This window comes from Pan paniscus, chromosome 2 (genome assembly GCF_029289425.2).
Source record: "Pan paniscus chromosome 2, NHGRI_mPanPan1-v2.0_pri, whole genome shotgun sequence".
NCBI lineage: Eukaryota > Metazoa > Chordata > Mammalia > Primates > Hominidae > Pan > Pan paniscus.
Genome location: NC_085926.1, coordinates 37,919,674 through 37,938,968, shown reverse-complemented (window position 1 = coordinate 37,938,968; position 19,295 = coordinate 37,919,674). Strand labels below are relative to the sequence as shown.

The 19,295-nt window shown below is 46.3% G+C and overlaps 1 protein-coding gene and 1 non-coding gene across 3 annotated transcripts in view; both read right to left on the bottom strand.

The window, feature by feature from the left end:
- Positions 1–230: 230 nt before the first annotated feature.
- Positions 231–19,295, bottom strand: part of CTDSPL (CTD small phosphatase like) — a 122,379-nt gene continuing 103,314 nt past the window's right edge. The window contains exons 5-9 of one of the 2 annotated variants that reach the window (XM_034956129.3): positions 16,814–16,870; positions 13,208–13,300; positions 8,786–8,971; positions 3,824–3,945; positions 231–2,864 (exon numbers count right to left, since the gene is read on the bottom strand). In XM_034956129.3, coding sequence (XP_034812020.1) covers positions 2,798–2,864; positions 3,824–3,945; positions 8,786–8,971; positions 13,208–13,300; positions 16,814–16,870 — 525 coding nt within the window. In that variant the 3' untranslated portion in view covers positions 231–2,797. Of the gene's footprint in view, positions 3,946–8,785; positions 8,972–13,207; positions 13,301–16,813; positions 16,871–19,295 lie in introns of both variants that reach the window. The other variant, XM_034956130.4, reaches the window with a different exon arrangement.
- Positions 15,216–15,292, bottom strand: MIR26A (microRNA mir-26a). Its single transcript, NR_106545.1, has one exon. It is a non-coding gene; the product is annotated as a microRNA mir-26a (primary transcript).

The window sequence follows — 19,295 nt, the reverse complement described above, 5'->3', positions numbered from 1 at the left end:
GGGGGTGAACAGCAGTCACCCTTGGAGTGACAGGCAATTTGGGTGGGATGGACGAGCTAGAAAATCAGTCTGTGGCTCCTGGAGTGCTGCAGCCCCACTCCCATCCACCCCTGTTCCCCGGAAGTGGGGATACCAGGAGACCCAAGGTGATGGCATGAGGCTGCGCAGGAGGCGGGGAAGGGAGGGAGGAGAGGTGCTTCTGGTAGAAAAGTAGTCAATCCACAAAAGAGTGCAGTTTCACGTTTATTTTTGGCAGGAAGGAAATCATTGCAAACCTTTTGATTGACAATACTCGCCCCTGGAAACGTGCACATTCCGCATGTAGCATTTCCTAAGTAATGCTGGATTGTTTATCACATTCAAATGTCCAACAGAAATCCATGACTACCCAGACACCAGCATCTCCACTACCCGGGGTGGGGGAGGGTGTGTCAGTCTGCAGAGAAGCTCCTGGGAGAATGGAACAGGAACAGACATGATCAAATTTACAGTACAGTAGGAACAGAGGCAGCCAGCCAATTTTGCACAGTTAACTGCAAGTACGTCAAGCCATTCACTCTTCTCGAACCCTGGCATGCCAACTGTCCAGCACAGCACCTTTAAAAGCAGAGGCACAAACGTAGGACTGTTTGACCATAGGGCTGTGTGGTTCTGGATTTTTTTATTAGAAAGCCATCTTTAAAAATACAGGGTTGTAAAATGTTGCTAGGTTACAGACTTACAGGTTTTTTTTTTTTTAACACCAAAAGTTCAAATGCTGCAACCATGACAAGTCAGCATCATTAGGGCATCCTCGTGTCCCCAGAGACATCTCATCAAAATTGCACCACGTCAAAGGAGCTTCCTCACCATCAACTGTGGCAGGTGGCATTCCTTTTTCAGTATGCAAATGCATTATTTACAAACAGCTAATGCATGGAACCACAGACCAACACGTAGGATTCCAGAACAAATGGAAGACAGAGCATTAACAACATTGGGAGTGCCTGTGCACATCCACTGGAGGCCTGGCCAGAGAAGTCATAACATCATAGTGGGCTGCAGTCCACAAACCCAAGGTGTCCTGTCCCAGAGCTCAATGTCAAAAATACTTCTCCAGAAGACTACATTTAAACCTGGTACAGAAAGGAGCATGGAAACTCAGGAGGTCAGGGTTCTCTTTTGGCTAAAGAGTTGGGGGTATTTTGGTAACATGGGAAGTATATGGCACAGAGAAGTGGCTAACAGATTTCATTAGGTTTCAAAGCCCACAATTTAATACATGGTAATAATTAAAAACAATACCCGTATTTACCTTAAAATACATAAACCCCAAACATTCGTCTCATTTCTTGGCCTTATGTTAGAATTCTATTGCTTCATTTACATGTAGATGATTAAAAATATATAGATATAGATATAGATATTTTGATTATGTACATAAAGCAGATTCAAGGGTTAAAATAAAAACAGAATTTTGGAGTGTGGTCAAATAAGGTGCACAGATTCCAGAACCCTCAGAGGGCCTGCTGGCCCTCTCCAGACATTCTGTGTCTGTGGTGCAGGAGCTGGGCCCGTCCCTAACAGCTCCGCACTGGCTTAGTGCAGTGGTGCTCACAGTTTCAGGAACTACTAGGTGAAGTGTCTGGCTCAAGTCTGCCAAGTGTCTTCACTCCATCGTCAGAAGTGGAGCACTATCCCTAGGTTCGATTCCCATGAAATATTTTATGATTTCCATCCTCTTTGCCCGCTCTTCCAAATAAGGCCCTGTGATGCCAACGAAGGGGGCGTGGTTGAGGGTCTAAGGCTCTCATTAGGGCCTAATTCTGTGTGGATATCAACACATGACAGACACTTGACTGCAACATTCAAGACATTTAAGGCAGTGGGTTCATTTAATGACTACTTTTCCAAATAAAGATTTGTGGCATGGGCAGTTCTACCATGTAACTGTCATTATCTGTGGTAATATCTAGCAAGGGGCTGTTCTATTTGAATTGGCATGTGGATTACTGGTTTGGAACACTCAGAATGCTGGGAGACCTGTTTACCCCCTGAATACTTACTTCCCTTCTGAATATTCACACAGCAGTCCACAGACCAAAGTGCTGTTGGGAGGATGTAATTGGCAGCTGGCTTCATTACTTTGTGAATGAAAGCAAAACAAAGATATTTTACTTTGACCCCCGATTTCCAGTCTTGTTAATGCCAGTCACTCCCACCAGAATGCTGGCTGAAGACCAACCCACAAAGGACTAAGGCAATGGTGCCAACATGAAAGGGTTCTTTTTAATTGTTTTTAAGAGCAATACTTTACAGACTGTCTTGTTGTCAAACAAGGAACATGGCACTGCTTAAACACCAAACTGGGAAAGGCTGCAAAGAGAGCCTGGGCTCTCCCTGCGGGAGCTCTTCCTCTCCCTGGTTTGGGGCAATGAGTCCCACATCTAGACAGGCTTCCCCAACCCTTGGCTCAGAAATAGGCTGTGCTTCAAAGGAGAAGACCAAGAGATGGACTTGGGCCACATCAGCTTGGTGGCTGGTTGAGGCCACAGGTTCTCAAGACAGAACAGTCAGCTTATTTATCAAACAGGATCTGATACTGACTGCAGTTTAAAATCCATGCTACACCTAAGTGGTGCTGTGGCCCTTTTGCCTTTGTACCCTTCAGTGGCCAATGCCAGGAAGGGGTTACAGGTGGTGGAGGCTGCAATGGGGTGGGACACCTCTGTTTCTGACCCTGTCCGAGTTTGTAGCTTAGCAGTGAGCATATTCTGAGCATAGGCACAGTGGCAAAGAACAGTGTAACAGCCGCTGGTCAATTCCATTTGGTGGCAGCGCGGTAGCAGCAAGGAAAATTCCCAAACAGCTCCATGTGTATCCAGCTTTTGGAAAGGAAAGATTTAAAAATCAATAAACAGATTTCTTTTATATCCAAGGGTTTTAGGGTTTCTTGTAACTGCTCTACCCAAACAATAACAACAAAAAACACAAATGTATGGCAGTAGTGTGAGAGCAGAAGTGACAGGATGTCACTTTTCAAGGAGAAAATGTGACCTCAAGACAAACTTGTCACCATCAGAAATAATAATATAAAATAATCTATTGTTTCCTAAAGTGTTGAGCCACACAATTGCAGATACATTCCAAACTGGGTCAAAAATGAGTGGAGACAATGACATAGTCATGAAATCCTCCTATCAGGAGCCTGACCCTGCAGCATGCCACAGGTTGTCAGAGCAGTCACACCTGTTGGGGGACAGGCTCCTGTGACTCACTCCCCTCCCTCAGCACCCCCCGCCACACACACACACGCTACCAGGTTCTAGAAAATTGTCATGTTCATCTTCTTATAGTATCTAAGACAATAAAAGACTAAAAGATGTCTGGAAATATGTTGTGTAGAAAAATTAACTCTCGGCTTAAAATAACATTCAAAAGGCACTTCATCCTGTAGGAAAGAGATTCTGAGTTGGGTCAGCTGCTCTGAGCTGGGATAGAAGGGGACAGGTGGTCTGCTTGGAGGGGAGGACAGTTGAAAGGAAGTCTGATAGAGATCAAGCTTTTTTTTTTTTTTTCTATTTTTTTCTTTTTTGGTATGTTTTAAGAAAAGCAAATCCAGTAAAATGCATGTCCCTTTATGAAATTTCTTAAAAGAGTTCTTTTAAAATAGTTGTTTCTGTTCTTAAAAAAACAAAACAGGTAGGCATGGCCACATTCACCCTGTGGCCTGGAGCACGGAGTATCCTCACTTTCAGCTCCCAGGGAGCTGAGGACAGGCAGGTCCCCTGAGGCCAGAGGTTCCAGAGTGCACAGGCGGGAGGCAGGCAGAGGCCAGGGCTACCTATTGCAGAGTCTGTGCAGCATGCTGTACACGTCGTCCTCCCGGCTCAGGCCCTCAAAGAAGGGGATGAGGTCCAGCAGCTCCGTGTCCGTCATGTCATCGAACCAGGACTGCACAGGCACCTGGAAGACAGTGCATGGAGGAGGCAGCAGGACTGCATCTAGCGCTGGGGGCTGCTCCTAACCTAATCGGGTACCCGGACTTTGAGCACTTTCTTTAGTAAGGACGACTGGTGTCATCATCGTTATCATCATGATTTTGTTTGTTCCCTTGTTCAAATCGAGGCCAATCCAAAGCTAAATGGCTTGGGAGATGGCTCAGGGAGGCAAAGTTAAATGTACCCAGTTTGTGTGCATTTGCCTGTTTTGTTTTCCTGCCACAGAAAAAGGTGGCCAGAGCATAGAATGTATGAGAACTAGCCTTGCTACTTGCCAACTTCCAAAAGCTCTTTCTACTGCACAAGATTGGTTCCTTGCACCTCAGAACACTTGGAGCCAGAGCTTACAAGCCAACCACCGACAGCGCGGAGCTCACATCCAGGACACAGGAAGGCTTCCAGTTAGGGTCACTGTGCAATATTACATCACAAAGAGAAGTGGTAAATTTCCTCCCTTGCTTAACAGTGATCAGTTAAAAGTAAAAGTCTAAAATTGCAGAACATCTGAAGCTATGGGCAAAGACAGGATTTTCCCTTAGTTTTAGGCAGAGGAGTGGGGAGGGGTGGTAGCCAGGGGTACAAAGGAGGGATTTATAAACAAATTTGAATAAACCAAACATGTTTAAAAGTAACATTTTAGCCCTTTTACAAATCTAAAGATAGCTTAGAAACATAGACATTTATTACGTAACTTTGAAAAATAAAGTAAGGACTAATAAAGAAATGACTATGCCTAGGGGATGGGGAGAGAGTGGAGGAGAGGGCAGAAATGAACACACTTCTCTATCTTTATTTATAGTTTTGATGTCAGAACCATGTAAATGTGTTATATAATTAAAATACAATTAAACCATTAAGAAAAAAAGCAATAAAAGTGAATCTAAGTGTATATAAAATTGGTGACACAACCACACAATTACTTCAAGTGATTTGTGTGTGTGTGTGTGACACAGCGTCACATTCTGTCGCCCAGGCTTGAGTGCAGTGGCAATCATAGCTCTGCAGCCTTGACCTCCTGGGCTCGAGTGATCCTTCCACCTCAGCCTCCCAAGTAGCTGGGACTATAGGCATGTGACACCACGCTTGGCTAATTTTTTTTTTTTTTTCTTTTTTTGAGATGGAGTTTTGCTCTTGTTGCCCAGGCTGGAGTGCAATGGTGTGATCTTAGCTCACTGCAACCTCCAACTCCTGGGTTCTCCTGCCTCAGCCTCCTGAGTAGCTGAGATTACAGGCACCTGCCGCCATGCCCAGCTAGTTTTTGTATTTTAGTAGAGACAGGGTTTCACCATGTTGGTCAGGCTGGTCTCGAAATCCTGACCTCAGGTGATCCACCCACCTCGGCCTCCCAAAGTGCTAGGATTACAGGCATGAGCCACCACCCCAGCCTTTTTTTTTTTTTTTTTTTTAGTAGCGACGGGATCTTGCTTTGTTGTCCAGGCTGGTTTCAAACTCCAAAGCTCAAGTAATCCTCCCTCCTCAGCCTCCCAAAGTGCTGGGATTGCAAGCAGCCAGGTAAGCCACCAAGCCTGGCATTCAAGTGATTTTAAAACATGGTGTTATAACTGTACATCTCTCTAAAAATTCCTAAACTGCATACAGTTGTCTTATTATTAGCCATAATTTAGTACCGCTACTGAAATTATTAAACATACACTACAGATCAATTATATAATTATGTTAATATCTTTAGAAATCAAGAGTTGCAGCATAAGAGAAAGGGATACAAAAACAAAACAAGCAAAGAAGTTACATAAAAACGTAACGTTGTATTGGAAAAACCAGTATGAACTTATGATTTAGTTTTCGTTCTAAAAATATGTCATTTTTAGCTCTGCCCTGTAGTATGGGCTAGAAGTAAAGTATATCCCATTAGCAATGAAAATCCACCTAAACTGTGGTCTCTAAATACCACTTCCACTAATAGGGACCAGGCACCATACAAAAATGGCTGGTTCCAGGGCTGAGGCAAGAAATGTTCATCATGAGCCTGGAACATCTTGTTGTTTAAGAAAGTAAGGAAGCTACAGGTTGAGCATCCCTAATCTGAAAAATCTGAGTCCCAAAATGCCTCAAAATCCAAAATTTTTTGAGCAATGGCATCACAAGTGGAAAATTCTACACTTGACCTCGTGTGCCAGGTGGTAGTGAAAACGCAGGCACATGATACACAGTTTATTTAGTGTCCCCAAATTATAAAAAATATTGTATAAAATTACCTTTAGGCTATGTGTATAAGCTGTACATAAAACAGAAATGAATTTCATGTTTAGACTTGGTTCCATCCCCAAGATATCTAATTATGTATATGCAAATATTCCAAAATCCTAAAAAATCCAAAATCCAAGACACTTCTGGTACCAAGCATTTTAGATAAAGAATATTCAACCTATATCAAAGACTTGTTATTAGTGTCCATAGCCAAAGGTGAAAATTAGAGCATGCAAAAGAATAATAAATGGACTGAAACTACAACAAATCCATGAGTTCATAATGATACTAAAAAAAAATTATTGGCTACTTTTGGAGGCCGCTAGAACACCAACTCATTAGTCTGAAAATAGAAATTGCCATTTTGCAATTCCTCATGAAATAGCGGGTGTAGACAATGATCACCAACAACTGATAAAATTATGAGGTGAAAGGTTCATGGGGGAATTTTATAATAGATGGATCAGGCTAACACCACCTGAACCCAATGATGAATTTTAAATCTTTAAAAGTGGGCTAACCTGACATTTTATGCCTCCTTGATATGATATCTTCATAAGCATATAATACCCATGATGTATTATTTTTTTCTTCTTTTGGGATAGGGTCTTGCTCTGTCACTCAGGCTGAAGTGCAGTGGCATGAACATGGCTCACTGCAGCCTCGACCTCCTGGGCTCAAGAGATCCTCCCACCTCAGCCTCCCAAGTAGCTGGAACGACAGTGGAACCACAGGTGTCTGCCACCCCGTCTGGCTAATTTTTTTTTTTTTAAGAGATAGGGTCTTGCCATGTTGCCCAGGCTGGTCTCAAACTCTTGGGCTCAAGTGATCACCTGCCTGGGCCTCCCAAAGTGCTGGGATTATAGGTGTGAGCCATTGCATCTGGCCTCTATGATATATTCTTGCAAAAAAAAAAATTGAATCTAATCAAGCAGTAGAGCTCTAATTACTTGTTTAGAGGATATAAGGTGGCTATAAGAACATATTAAACATCATCACAAGGCAGCAGCTGGACAAATCCAGAATGTAGGAGATTTCTACAAGACAAAACACCAGGGCTTCTTCAACAAATAAATGGCATAAAAGAGAAAAGGGGAGGAAAGGGAGACGTGTTAAGATTGCAAAAGAATGAAGAGACATAGTAACCAAAGCAATGCATGGATCTTTTTGGATCCCGATTGAAATACTCCAAATGCACAACACTTCGAGATGATAGGGACAATATGAACACAATCTGGATATTAGACAATGTAAGAAACTGTTACTTTGTCAGATCTGACCATGACTTGTGATTATATTAAAAAGTAATCCTTATCTGTTAGAGACACGTTACCAAATATATTATGTTGAATTTGATTTACTCAGTAAAATGAACATATTTACATAGAAATACATTTGGAGTATTTATTCAAATAATGATTCCACACTAGCCAAATTAATTGAGTTTGAATTTTTTTTGGTTATAAGCGGGACTGCAGAGTTCTGGATTCAAGGAAAGGACTTTGCAGGCTTTTGTAGAATCTGAGAAGCCTGTGCTTGAGAGGAAGCATCCTCTCCAGGGAAAAATGCCTGGTCTAGGGGCCTGATGTGGCAGAGACTGAGGGGTCAGCAGTCACCAGAGGCCCTGGTTGGCCTCTTTTCCCCTGGAAGTGTCAGGCAGCAGGCAGGAAGGCAGTCCTTCTTGCCCTGAGAGTTGTGCTGCACCCAGTGAGTAGGCACCGAGAGCTGCCATGGTCCAGGGAGCTTTATGAATGAAATGTTCCCAATGGGTGCTTTTTAGACATCATGATGAGGTAGCAAAGCTTGGCAGTCTTATTTGAAGACCTTATTGAAGTGTTTTATTCTTTTTTTTTTTTTTTTCTGAGACGGAGTCTCCATCTGTCGCCAGGCTGGAGTAAAGTGGTGGGATCTCAGCTCACTGCAACCTCTGCCTCCCGGGTTCAAGTGATTGCCCTGCCGCAGCCTCCCGAGTAGCTGAGACTACAGGTGCGTGCCACCACGCCTGGCTAATTTTTTGTATTTAGTAGAGACAGGGTTTTACCATGTTGGCCAGGATGGTCTCGATCTCCTGACCTTGTGATCTGCCTCGGCCTCCCAAAGGGTTGGGATTACAGGTGTGAGCCACCACACCTGGCCTATTCATTCTTAAGAAATACTTCTGTTAAAGAGATCAACCAGGCCTCCTTAGTCTACAGGGGTCATGAAGTCCTACGCAGTAGCTGGCTCCAGGAGGTTACTGCCAGCAGAACCCTTGTCAATAACAATACTAAAAATGTCAATAAGACGATACAGGCTTATAGAGCATTTACCAGTCTCAAGCACTATTCTAAGTGCTTTTTATATATTGCCACACTGCAACCTCCAATGATCCTATGAGATCAGCATTCCTATAATTCCCATTTGACAGATGAGGCAACCGAGGCTCAGTGAGGTTAAATAACTTGGTCAATGACACGCAACTGCTAAATGGCAGAGCTGGGATTTCATTAGGAAAAGGCCCAGAGACCTTCTTGTGTAGGTGCTCAAAAGTGGTACCTGCCTGGCAAGACAGAGGGCTCAGATGGAGCACGACATTTTCTTTCTTTGGGGCCACTTACTGCATTCTCAGGATGGAAGATGTATGAGGCAGGGGAATTGTCAACAATGATCACTTTGCTCAGCTCCCGCCCAAGGCGACTCAGGTCCTTCACGTAGTTCCCACGATGAAAAACACATGATTCTCTGAAGAGCCGGGCCCGGAACACACCCCAGCGGTCTAGGAGGTCAGCCACAGGGTCTGCATACTGGAAAAGACGTGTCACAATGAAGGCTGGGTGTTTAAAAGAGCCCCCCAAACCCTGAACTACAGCAGCAAGATCCAGATTACGTTTTTTAAAAATGGATTTAATAATTAGATGTGTCTTAGGATCCTGGTTATTTTCCTCTCCGTGTACATAGGATGGCACTGGATTCTTCCATTTCTCTCACATCCAACCATCAGGAATTGTCAGTTTCATCTCCAAAAATAGCCTGACTCCATTTGTATCTCTCTATTTATATTGCCACCACCCTTAGCCTGGGCCTCGAATGTCTGGCCTGGGATGGCTGTGCGAGCCTCGTGAAAAACCTGTCTTTCCCACGGGGTCTCCTTTCTAGCCCATTCACCTAGAAGCTGTCAGAGTGGCCACTGGAAAACATATGTGCCATCATGTCACTCCTCTGCTGAAAACTCTCCACTGTCTACACACTGCACTTGGAGTAAGGCCCACGTTCCTCACTGCTGCGTCCCACATGGCACAGCTGAATGAGCTCCATCTGGAGCCCCTGGAGCCACACTGGCTTTGAGTATGGTCAGGACCTTTGTACCAGTGTTCCCTCTGCATGCATTCTCTCCCCAGCTCTTTGCAGAACATCTGTCTCCTGGTTTTTCAGGTCTTGACTTCCTCTCCCATCCACCTAGAGCCACATCTATCTTCCTTTCTGGGTTGTTTCCCTCACAGAGTGGAGTACTATGTGGGATTGCTTGATTTCCTCTCTCCTTGTCAGGGCCCAGGCCTGAAACATCCCCACCACCACATCCCTAGCACCTCCCAGAGTATCTACCACAAGAGGGGCTCAGTAAACATGAATTTCACCACTGAATGAATGAGCTGGCTCCAATGTGTCTTGAATGGCATGACACTGCCCCCTAGAGGTCCTCTGGGCACTTGGGCCAGACCAGCCCCTGAGTGACAGGATGGTGCCCAGCCGTCCACTCCCATAGATGCCCATCCACTTCCTTGAAGCCCAGGAGCTGGATGGGAGTTTGAGCCCAGCTCACAGTTGCGGATCATCCTGCCTGGCCCTCTCTCATGACCTAGGAAATTTCCCCCAAAGCAGGCTTGGAGAAAGAAATAAAGGGGTTTCTGAGAGAAAATCCTCATAACTGAAGATACCTAAAAGAGTGGGCCATACTGAGTGGCTGGGCCTGGAAGAAACAGGAGCAGTTGCCAAGCCTGACACGAGGCCAGGCCCCTGCACCAAGACCAAGTAAGGGGTACAACCAGGCATCATCGGGACCCAGTGACTCTGCCAGGGAGGCAGAGAGCACCTGTGGCTGGTGGCGCTGGGAAGGCCAGTAGTGGAGTGCAGAGCAAGTGCCAGCACAGCTGTGGGACGTGGGCTGCAAAGCTGCAAGCAGCAGCTATGATTCCGTGGGAACATCCTCTCCTCTCCAAGGACATCCTGTAGGAGGCAGAGTCCAGGAGCAGCTGTGTTTCCTACTGGCCAAGGGAGGTGAGAGCTCAGGGCACTACAGTCATCTGCTGGTGAGGCTAACCAGGGGCCACGTGGGTGGGTTGTATGCAACTGAGTCCAGATCAGGGGTATCCCATCTTTCGGCTTCCCTGGGCCACATTGGAAGAAGAATTGTCTTGGGCCACACATAAAATACAATACCACTAACAATAGCTGATGAGCTTTAAAAAAAATCTCCTAACGTTTTAAGAAAGTTTACGAATTTGTGTTGGGCCACATCTAAAGCTGTCCTGGGCTGCATGCGCCCTGTGGGTCACAGGCTGGACAAGCTTGCTCTAAATGGAAAAAGATGATCTATTTCCTCATAATCATGAACACTTGTGGTAGCACCTATCTTTCAAGAGTGTCTGAGTCTGAGGCCTCCAGGCCTTAGAGAATGAATGTGAAGAATGTAAGCTTCACAAGGGGAGGGACTTTGTCTCTTTTTTTCTTTGCTATATCCCCAGTATTTAGTACTGTGCCTGGCACACAATAGGTACTAAGTAAATATTTGCTGGGTGAATGAAGGAAGGAATGACAATGAAGCAGATACTGAAAGGCTACAACAGTCAGCTTGAGGTTCCTGCGGGCTCCTGGGCAGCAGGCAAGGAGGTCCACTGCACCACTACTGCTGGCTGGAAGCCGAGTCCAGAGCCAAGGACAGGGGCATGACCACCCATCAGCAGGACATGTACCTCAGCGAGGAAAGAGGGTGGAAGGCTGCACTTGGGAGCTGATTCGGCTCAGCAAGGCTGGAGTAGCAGCAAGAGAAGGGTTGAAGAGACAGATGGTGGGGCAGGTGGGAGCCATCCAGGAAGAGTAACCGAACAAGGATGTTTAAGCAAATGCTGGGGACAATGCCAAGGAAGAGTGTTCTCAATTTTCCCAAACAAAAAACAGCTCTCACTTCACTGCTATTGGTGCAATCTTCTTGTTTATTTCTTTGGTTATTACTTCAGGCCCTTCAGCATCCCAGAGCACTGTTGGAAGAGCCACTGATGCTACAGATAACAATTAATCTTGGTACCACTCATCTGAAAGATTACCCACTGGGGAAGACTCTATTTTCCCTGAGGCCTTGTTCTCTTTTTGAAATGCAAAAATAAGGACGAGGATTTTGAATCCCACTCCACTGGTTCATGCTCTAAGGCCTGGTGATAAGTCTGGCAGCATTTGTGCAAGTGGGGCTCTCCCGCCCCTCAATCATCACAGAGATGGACCCAACCAGCAATGGCCAGGCCAGCAAAGCAGTGGAACATGCAGAGGAAGAGAAGGGAGTATGGGCATCAGGGCACCGTCCAGAAGCAGGACATGGCGGAGGAAGCTACTGTGTGATGTCCTGGAGACAGGCAAATGGTTAACCTGGGCCCCAGAAAACTCATCTTTGGGACCACTCAGGGTCCCTGAGATGCCCATGGAGACAACTGTGGTGCTACCAACAAATGGATGGTGTCAGCCCCATCAGAGTCAGAGTTTGGGAAATGGTCAAGGCAAAGATCTCCTGGGAGGAGCAAGGCCTACCCTGCCTGCCCCACACAGCACAGGCACCCTGCCACACCTGTGAAGGGGGAGACTAAACCATACTGGGAGGCTTGGGAACCTGCTAGTTTCCTTAAACAGTGGAGAGGACAAAGAAACCATTCTATTTGATCAGAGCCAGTGTAGATTTTAGGTCAGATTCATATCAAGCTTTAGGATCAAGATATGTCTGAATGATTTTATCATCACCAATAAATATATGTATATATATTTTTGAGACGGAGTCACTGTCGCCCAGGGTAGAGTGCAGTGGCATGATCTCGGCTCACTGCAACCTCTGCCTTCTGGGTTCAAGCAATTCTCGTGCCTCAGCCTCCCGAGTAGCTGGGATTACAGATGCCCGCCACCATGCCCAGCTAATTTTTGTATTTTGAGACGGGATTTCACCATGTTGGCCAGGCTGGTCTTGAACTCCTGACCTCAGGTGATACGCCCTCCTTGGCCTCCCAAAGTGTTGGGATTACAGGCATGAGCAACCGCGCCCAGCCTATCATCATCAACAAATAATTGTAACACAAAATAATGAACATCAGGAGTGCTTATCATGTGACAATGCCCAGCACAGTATGTGGAACACAGCAAGTGCTCAATGAATACTTGCTGTATGTGAGTCAGACACTGTGCTAAGTCCTTTACATATGTTATTTCATGTGATCTAGCCACAAGGTAGCTGGAATTATCCCCAATTTATAGAAGAAACCGACATGAGAAGTGAAGTAACTTGCCTCAGATCATACAGCTCATTAGGGCAGTTGGAACTCTCATTCAGCCCAAGCATGTGGGTGAGTGTCCAACACTTATCTCTCACTTGCTTCTCCCTCAAATCTGTGAAAGCAAAACCCAAGGACACAGGGGCCTCTAGCATTTGGCTGACAGTCAATGGTTGAGGGGTACGACAGTCAATGGTTGAGGGGTACACCATCCTTTGTCCATTACACTGGACCTGTTTGTGATTCTCTGGACTGTGGACACCCAGCTTCAGGTGGCTGCACACAGCAACTTCATGGAGCATTTGCTCTAAGTGCTCCCTGTCACCATGGTAACCCAGAAGGCTTTCAGACTGGCACCATGCACATGGCCTGCATCCATCCCATCTGGGGTGGGAACCTGTCACCATAGAAATGGCTTCCCCCACCAAAACAAAGGGCTGCTTGACAGATTGGGGGTAGGGGTGGAGGGGCTGGGAGTACCAGGCTGGGAGTGTGGGGCTGGGAAGCAGGACTCACCTTGGCCAAGCTGGCAGTAAAGAGCACACATTCAAAAAGCTGCCCCATCCTCTGGAGGAACTCGTCCACATGTGGCCGCTTCAGCACATACACCTGCAATGGCAGGAGACAGCAGGCTGGTCAGATGTGGCAGTTGCTGGGGATGGCCTGGGGCCCAAATGCCCACTGTAGGAAGAATTGCTACAAAGGTTCCTGCCTCCCTACCCCAGGTCTATGCACAGCAGGCAGAGGCCTAGACTGTATGAGGGGCTATGGAGTCAGACGTGGCACTCCTCAGACAGGGCTCCAGGTCTGAGTTCACTGCAGACGCCCCTCCTAAGGGAAAAAGAGAAGCTGACCATGGTGTGAGGGTCTTGGGGATATTCAGGGCCAGCAAATGGAAGGGTTGTACCATGTTTGTGTGTAATGACTCATTTATTTCACGTGTGTTTCTTGGCAGGGTCAGGACCTGTGTGGGCACGGGCCACGGTCTGGGTGTTGTCCTTTCAGAGGTCCAGGCCCAGCATACTGCCCAGCAGGTCTGGGATTGCTCTGGCTGCCACCTTCTGTTCTGGATGGACATCCCCCTTACTAGGAAGGTCTGGGGTTGAAGCACAGGCCCAGCAAAGCTGCAAGAAGGGGCTTCCTTGTCAGCTTGGGAAGCTGTCTATGACACCATAAAGGGTGGGCTTGGTATGTTTCAGGGGATGTGAAACCATCGCTATTCCTGGACCCCAGACATAATCCATCAGGAGGGGTCTCTGAGCAGAGGGGTGCAAAGAGTAGCCTTTTCTAGAATGGCTGGGCTCTGTGCACCCTTTTGACCAGGCCAGGCCAGGGGGTAGCAGTGAGGAGGCCAGGCTTCAGACCATACATAGGTTCTTGATTAGGGAGCCTGAATGAATCTGGGGAAACAAGGGAGATGGGAGAGAAGGCAAAGCTGGTGAGAGAAGACAGAGGAAGTGGGAGGAGGGAAGAACTAATTCAAACTTGAATAAATTCCGTTTGAAATTAGCCACTTCACTAAAATAAATCAAACTCTTTAAAATTCAATTCAGTATGTTTACTGAGCCCCAGCTCTGAGCTCAGCCTGATGTAGTTGCAAAGATGAATAAAACACAGGCCTTGCCCTTGAAGAGCTCATACTCTAGAACAGACATAGGCAAAAACATATAAAAATAAACATGGCATAATGAAAGTTGTAGTAGAGGGATAAATTAAGGACAATTAACTCCCCTCACAAGGGGAGGGGATCATAGAAGATAACATTTGGCCTGGACCTTGAAGGAGTTCACCAGGCCAATAAGGTTGAGAAGTGGGCTTTCAGGCAGAGGAAACAGTAGAGGGTGAGACCCGAGGCCTGAGAATACTTGAGAAGCTAGAGAGTAGCCAGGCTGTGTGCCCAGCCATCAGAGGTAGTGAGAGAAGCGGGAGCAGCAGGGTCTGGGAGAGGAAGTGGCTGAAGATGAAGTGAGAGGCAGGTCACAGTGGGCACATTAGGGCCTTGAATGGCAGATGGAGCAGGTGAGAATGGCAGGAGGAGCAGCAGAGGGGAGATGAGGGCTCTGCACCACATGCTGGGTGTGCTGCTGGCCGAGGAATTCTATACAGAACCAAGTCATTGTCAAGGTGCTAGAAGCAGGAGCTCAGGAGGGCCAGGACTCAGTGGGAAATTCATGGGTGACTGAAAGAAGGAGGTGGACATGGATTTGTGGCTGAGGGTGGAGCGAGGGGCTGGAGGAACAGGATGTCATAGCACGGGTGCCAGCACAGCTCTGAGGAGCTGGGAGGCTGGGGTAGGGCTGAGGGCAGGGCCTGTGGCTGCAACAGCTGCAGACTCCCACTTTGCCCACAAGACTCCTCGTTGCCAGCAAACGGGTGTGGCCTGTAGTCCTCAGTCACCCTGGGAGTCCTGCTTGGAAAGCAAGCTTTGCTACATGCAAAGGGCTGGAGACTGATTTGTGAACTCTGGTGTTGGTGCCTCTGGCAGAGAGGGGGGTCCTGAGCCCGGATGCCGGCGTCCAGGCCCGCGTCCCCGTGCAAGTAACCAAGAATAGGCCCATTGGGACCTGCACAGCCTATCCTGGATTACTTGAACGAGGCCACGGCCTTCGCCAGGGCCTTGGTCCTCCTGCTCTTGGCTCCTGTGGCTTCATTCCCTCGGGAGAGAATTTCTGACCCCAGCCCTGGGACCTTGTGATATCACAGCACAGCCAAGATGGAGGGTGGGGGAGCTCCTGCAAGAATGGGTCAGCAGTGGGCAGGCCAGTCATGCTTACAGTCACGTGGTACGAAGGATTAATTTCTCTCCTAATTCTTGCTATGCCATTGGGCAGCCTCTCCTTTGTCTCATCATGAGCACTATGTAACACAAGCCAAGATGATAAATGCAGAAGCCTTAACTGCTTCTCAGATGCTGAGTTAATTCAGTTGATGCTTTTGCAAATGTTAAATGCCCAAGTGCCTGCCGTTTTGGCTCTGTGATGGCTTTTAAAAGCATGAAGTGTGGAAACACTAGGGAAAAAGCTGCCTCTCCCCGGGACTGTTTCCTGGCAGGATGTCCTGGAGAATAAGCAAGAAAGCAAGGACATGGGAGGGAAGGGACTTGCGTATCAGGAAAAGAGCCCTGGGCCAGGAGGCAGGAGACTGGAATTTTCATTTTAATTCTTCCCATCGTATGACCTTTAACCAACCCCTTCCCTGGCGGAGCCTCAGTTTCTCCATCTAGACAATGAGGCAGCTGGACCAGCTGATTCCCAAGCTTTCTCCAGTTCTGACACCTTGCACTCAAGAACCAAAGACTACTGACATTGCTAAGAAAAGACATCCCGTTGTGGCTCAAGTACCAGGAAAGTCTCCTTCCTGGGATATCAGGCCAGATACGCTCCCTTTAAGACCTTGGACTTGACAAGGAAGATGGTTAGATCATCCCTGTGGAAAACCTGACAAAAGCTCCCCAGCTTCAACCTCTAAAGCTAGTTTTCCTACAATGTTCCCAATTTGTTCATAAATGAAGTTGTTTCCGGAAGAGCTTTATGCAGATAAGGAAAAAAAATCAGAAGCAACGAAGACGCATGCCAACTGACTACGGCATCTTTATTCATAGCAGCCTGCGGATCCGAAAACTCACACCCTTCCCCCTTTTTCTTTTGGGGTGGGTATTTGCTAAAGATTCTCTGGAGAAAACGACGCAGGAATGATAAGATCAGTCTGGAGCAGCTGGCATTGAAAATGGACACTTTTTCCCGAGAATCCACCATAAGTGGGTGACTTGTGGCATTTTCCTGTTGCCTGCTAGGAGAGTAGCCGAAAGCAATTACACAAGGAAGTTAATTAGACCATCAAGCTAGGCCAGTGGGGGATACGGAAACTTCTGAAATTCAAATCAAAGAACTATTTGAACTTGCAACCGCATCTAATATTTACGACTATAGTTTCCTTATAATCTCAGTATAAAATAAATTCATTGGAGTGAAAAAAAGAAAAACATTGTATTTATTACAGTATGCTTCCTTTTGATTCCGTAATAAAGTTATTACTGAAATGAGAATTTAGAAATAAAGTTCATAGGAAATGTAAGTACTAAAAAATCTTAATTGAAACTCAAATTTAGCTTCAATTTCTTACCTGATGTATAGTTCCATCGATTTCAACCGGAACAATAAAATCAGCATTACTAATAGGCTAGAGAAAAAAGAGACTATAATTAATATGTCTGAAGGAACAAAAAAACTCTGGAAATTTTAGCAAGAAAAAAGCCTGCCTAGACCAATGTTTTGGTTATTGGAAAAAACAGTTCAGGAGGAGGATGATGAAGCATGCCTTGGTTCCTTAAAATAAGCACAAGCAGGAAAGCACATTATTTTCCACTGTGAATGTCATTACATTTTCAGCATCTTGGTCCAGTATCACCTGCCTGGCCTCAACCAAAAAGTGTGGCACTGCCTGGCTAGAGGATGGGGCTCCTGAAAACTCCAGCTCTTGCCCAGAGTCTTGCTGGGGTGATGGGGAATCACTGCTAGCCACCAGGGGGAGGAGCTGAGCATGTAATGGGCTCAGAGGACAGTGCTGCTTGAGGGAAAACTATTTGTACTTGGACCCACAACTGGCGGCTGCCCTGTGATGGGCTGCTCAGCAGAAGATGGCCACATGGACTCAAAACAGTACCAAGGCCATGTAGGGGTAAAGTCAGAGGCCGCAGGCCACACCCTTGGGCAGGCTCTTCCTCTCCTTGGACCTCAGTTTCTCCTCTCTTCCTTAGCTATTGTGATGGGTCTGATGCATGCCCATGGCCCCAGTCCAGTACTGAGAATCAGTGATTTCAGGCCCTCCCAGGTAGCCTGGCACCAGCTCCTGCCTTGGGTGGGGGTACAGAGCCAGCCCACCCTATGCCTGCTCCACTCCAAGGAACACAACATCCAGCATACCCACAAACTTCTGGATATTTTAAATAACTCTTTGACAATATTAATGACATTTAAAATTCAAATACGATTCTTCAGCAGTCATTACGTTCTCAATGATGAACTTACACACAGTTCTCAATGGAATTCCACAAATTAGGTACAAAACTACTTAAATGAACAGGCCCAACTGAATCATCAGCCTGCAAACCCCTGAACAAGAGAAGAGAGACAGAAGGAAGGAGAAGGTGTGTGTGGTGGCCTCTGGGCAGGGGTAGGGGTACAGCGTCTGGTCAGACTCTGAACCGAAGTCTGCTTTTAAGCCCATCACAGTACACACAAACCCTCTTTGTTGATATATAAACTAAAAAACAAAAAACAAAACAAAAAAACATGGACAATGCTAGGTCATAGCACCGTTACTAAGCACTTAGCTTATGATCACTGTTTATTTACTCCCAGAGTTGGAAGGCCAAGGATGAGTTTAATATCATATAATTGCACAACTAAAATCAGAATCATGCTAAAAAACAAAAGGAAAGACTGAAGGAAGAGACTCTCCCAAGGCATTAGATTATGGAATCACATTCCACGGAGTATATTAAAAAGAGAAAAACCATTCCCCAGCTTACAGCAAGCACCATCCTTACTCTCCTCTCTCCTGCTGGTATAAAGGAGACTCTGCTACAGCTAGGGTTCTTCACTTGGGATCCATGAACCTATGCATTGTACAAATGTACATTTTTGAAGGGAAGAGGATTCACAGCTTTCAGATTCTCAAAGGACTTTGAAATGCCCAGAACTTTAAAAACCATAAAGAATATTCTGGTTGCAAATGTAGGCAGGCCAGGGGAGGGAAGAAATGAGGAAATGCCATTCACATTATCTTGTGGCATCAATGCTCTCCAAGCAGGTGCTAGAGACACTGGGGGCTACCAGGGCCTTGCCTTTGGAGCCAGGAATCCTCAGTAACATCGGGTGATCTGGCCAGTGTTGCCTACACTCCCACAGTTGCTTGGGAGGGAGTTCTCTATGCTGTGGTGGCAACCGACCCCTGCTCTGAAGGGCTTTCCTTCACAGAGACTTGGAAAAGTCCTGAGCAACTTGCCCATGGGGGAGAAATGGCTTCCAATGCTATCTAGGGTTAAGCTGGGACACAAGGTCACCATATCCCCTGGACCAACTATGGAAGGGGCTGGTCCTCAAGTGCTAGGGAATGAGGTGGTCCCTGCATGCCCCAGTAGCCAGAACAAGGCAATTTCTCACTGCTAGAGGTCAGTGTGGTCTCTTCTCCACTCTTCAAAGGACTCAAAGACAATTTTCTGGCTTTGTCCTACCAGAAAGGTCTCTGTTTAGTGAGAAGAACAAAGAAGGATGTTTCTGGTAGAAAGGTGTTTGGGCACATTTGACAGCTCTTCTGCTTCCTACAACTTGTAAGGAATGACTATGGTTCATGTGAGACACATGCCCCATCATGGATGGTGACCTTCATGTCTCTCAGTGAAGGGGAGTCCCAGGCTGGTGGGGGAAAGAGGAATGCAGTACAATGATAGAGCAGTCCCATTACCAGAAATAATCCAAGGAAAACAAGACCAGAATCCTAAATACCTGCTTCTTCTCCCCAAAACACCAATCTCCTATTTCCAAACTTTTCATCATTTGCCTCTTTTATACAATTTATTTCATGTCAAAAAAAAATGGTTAAC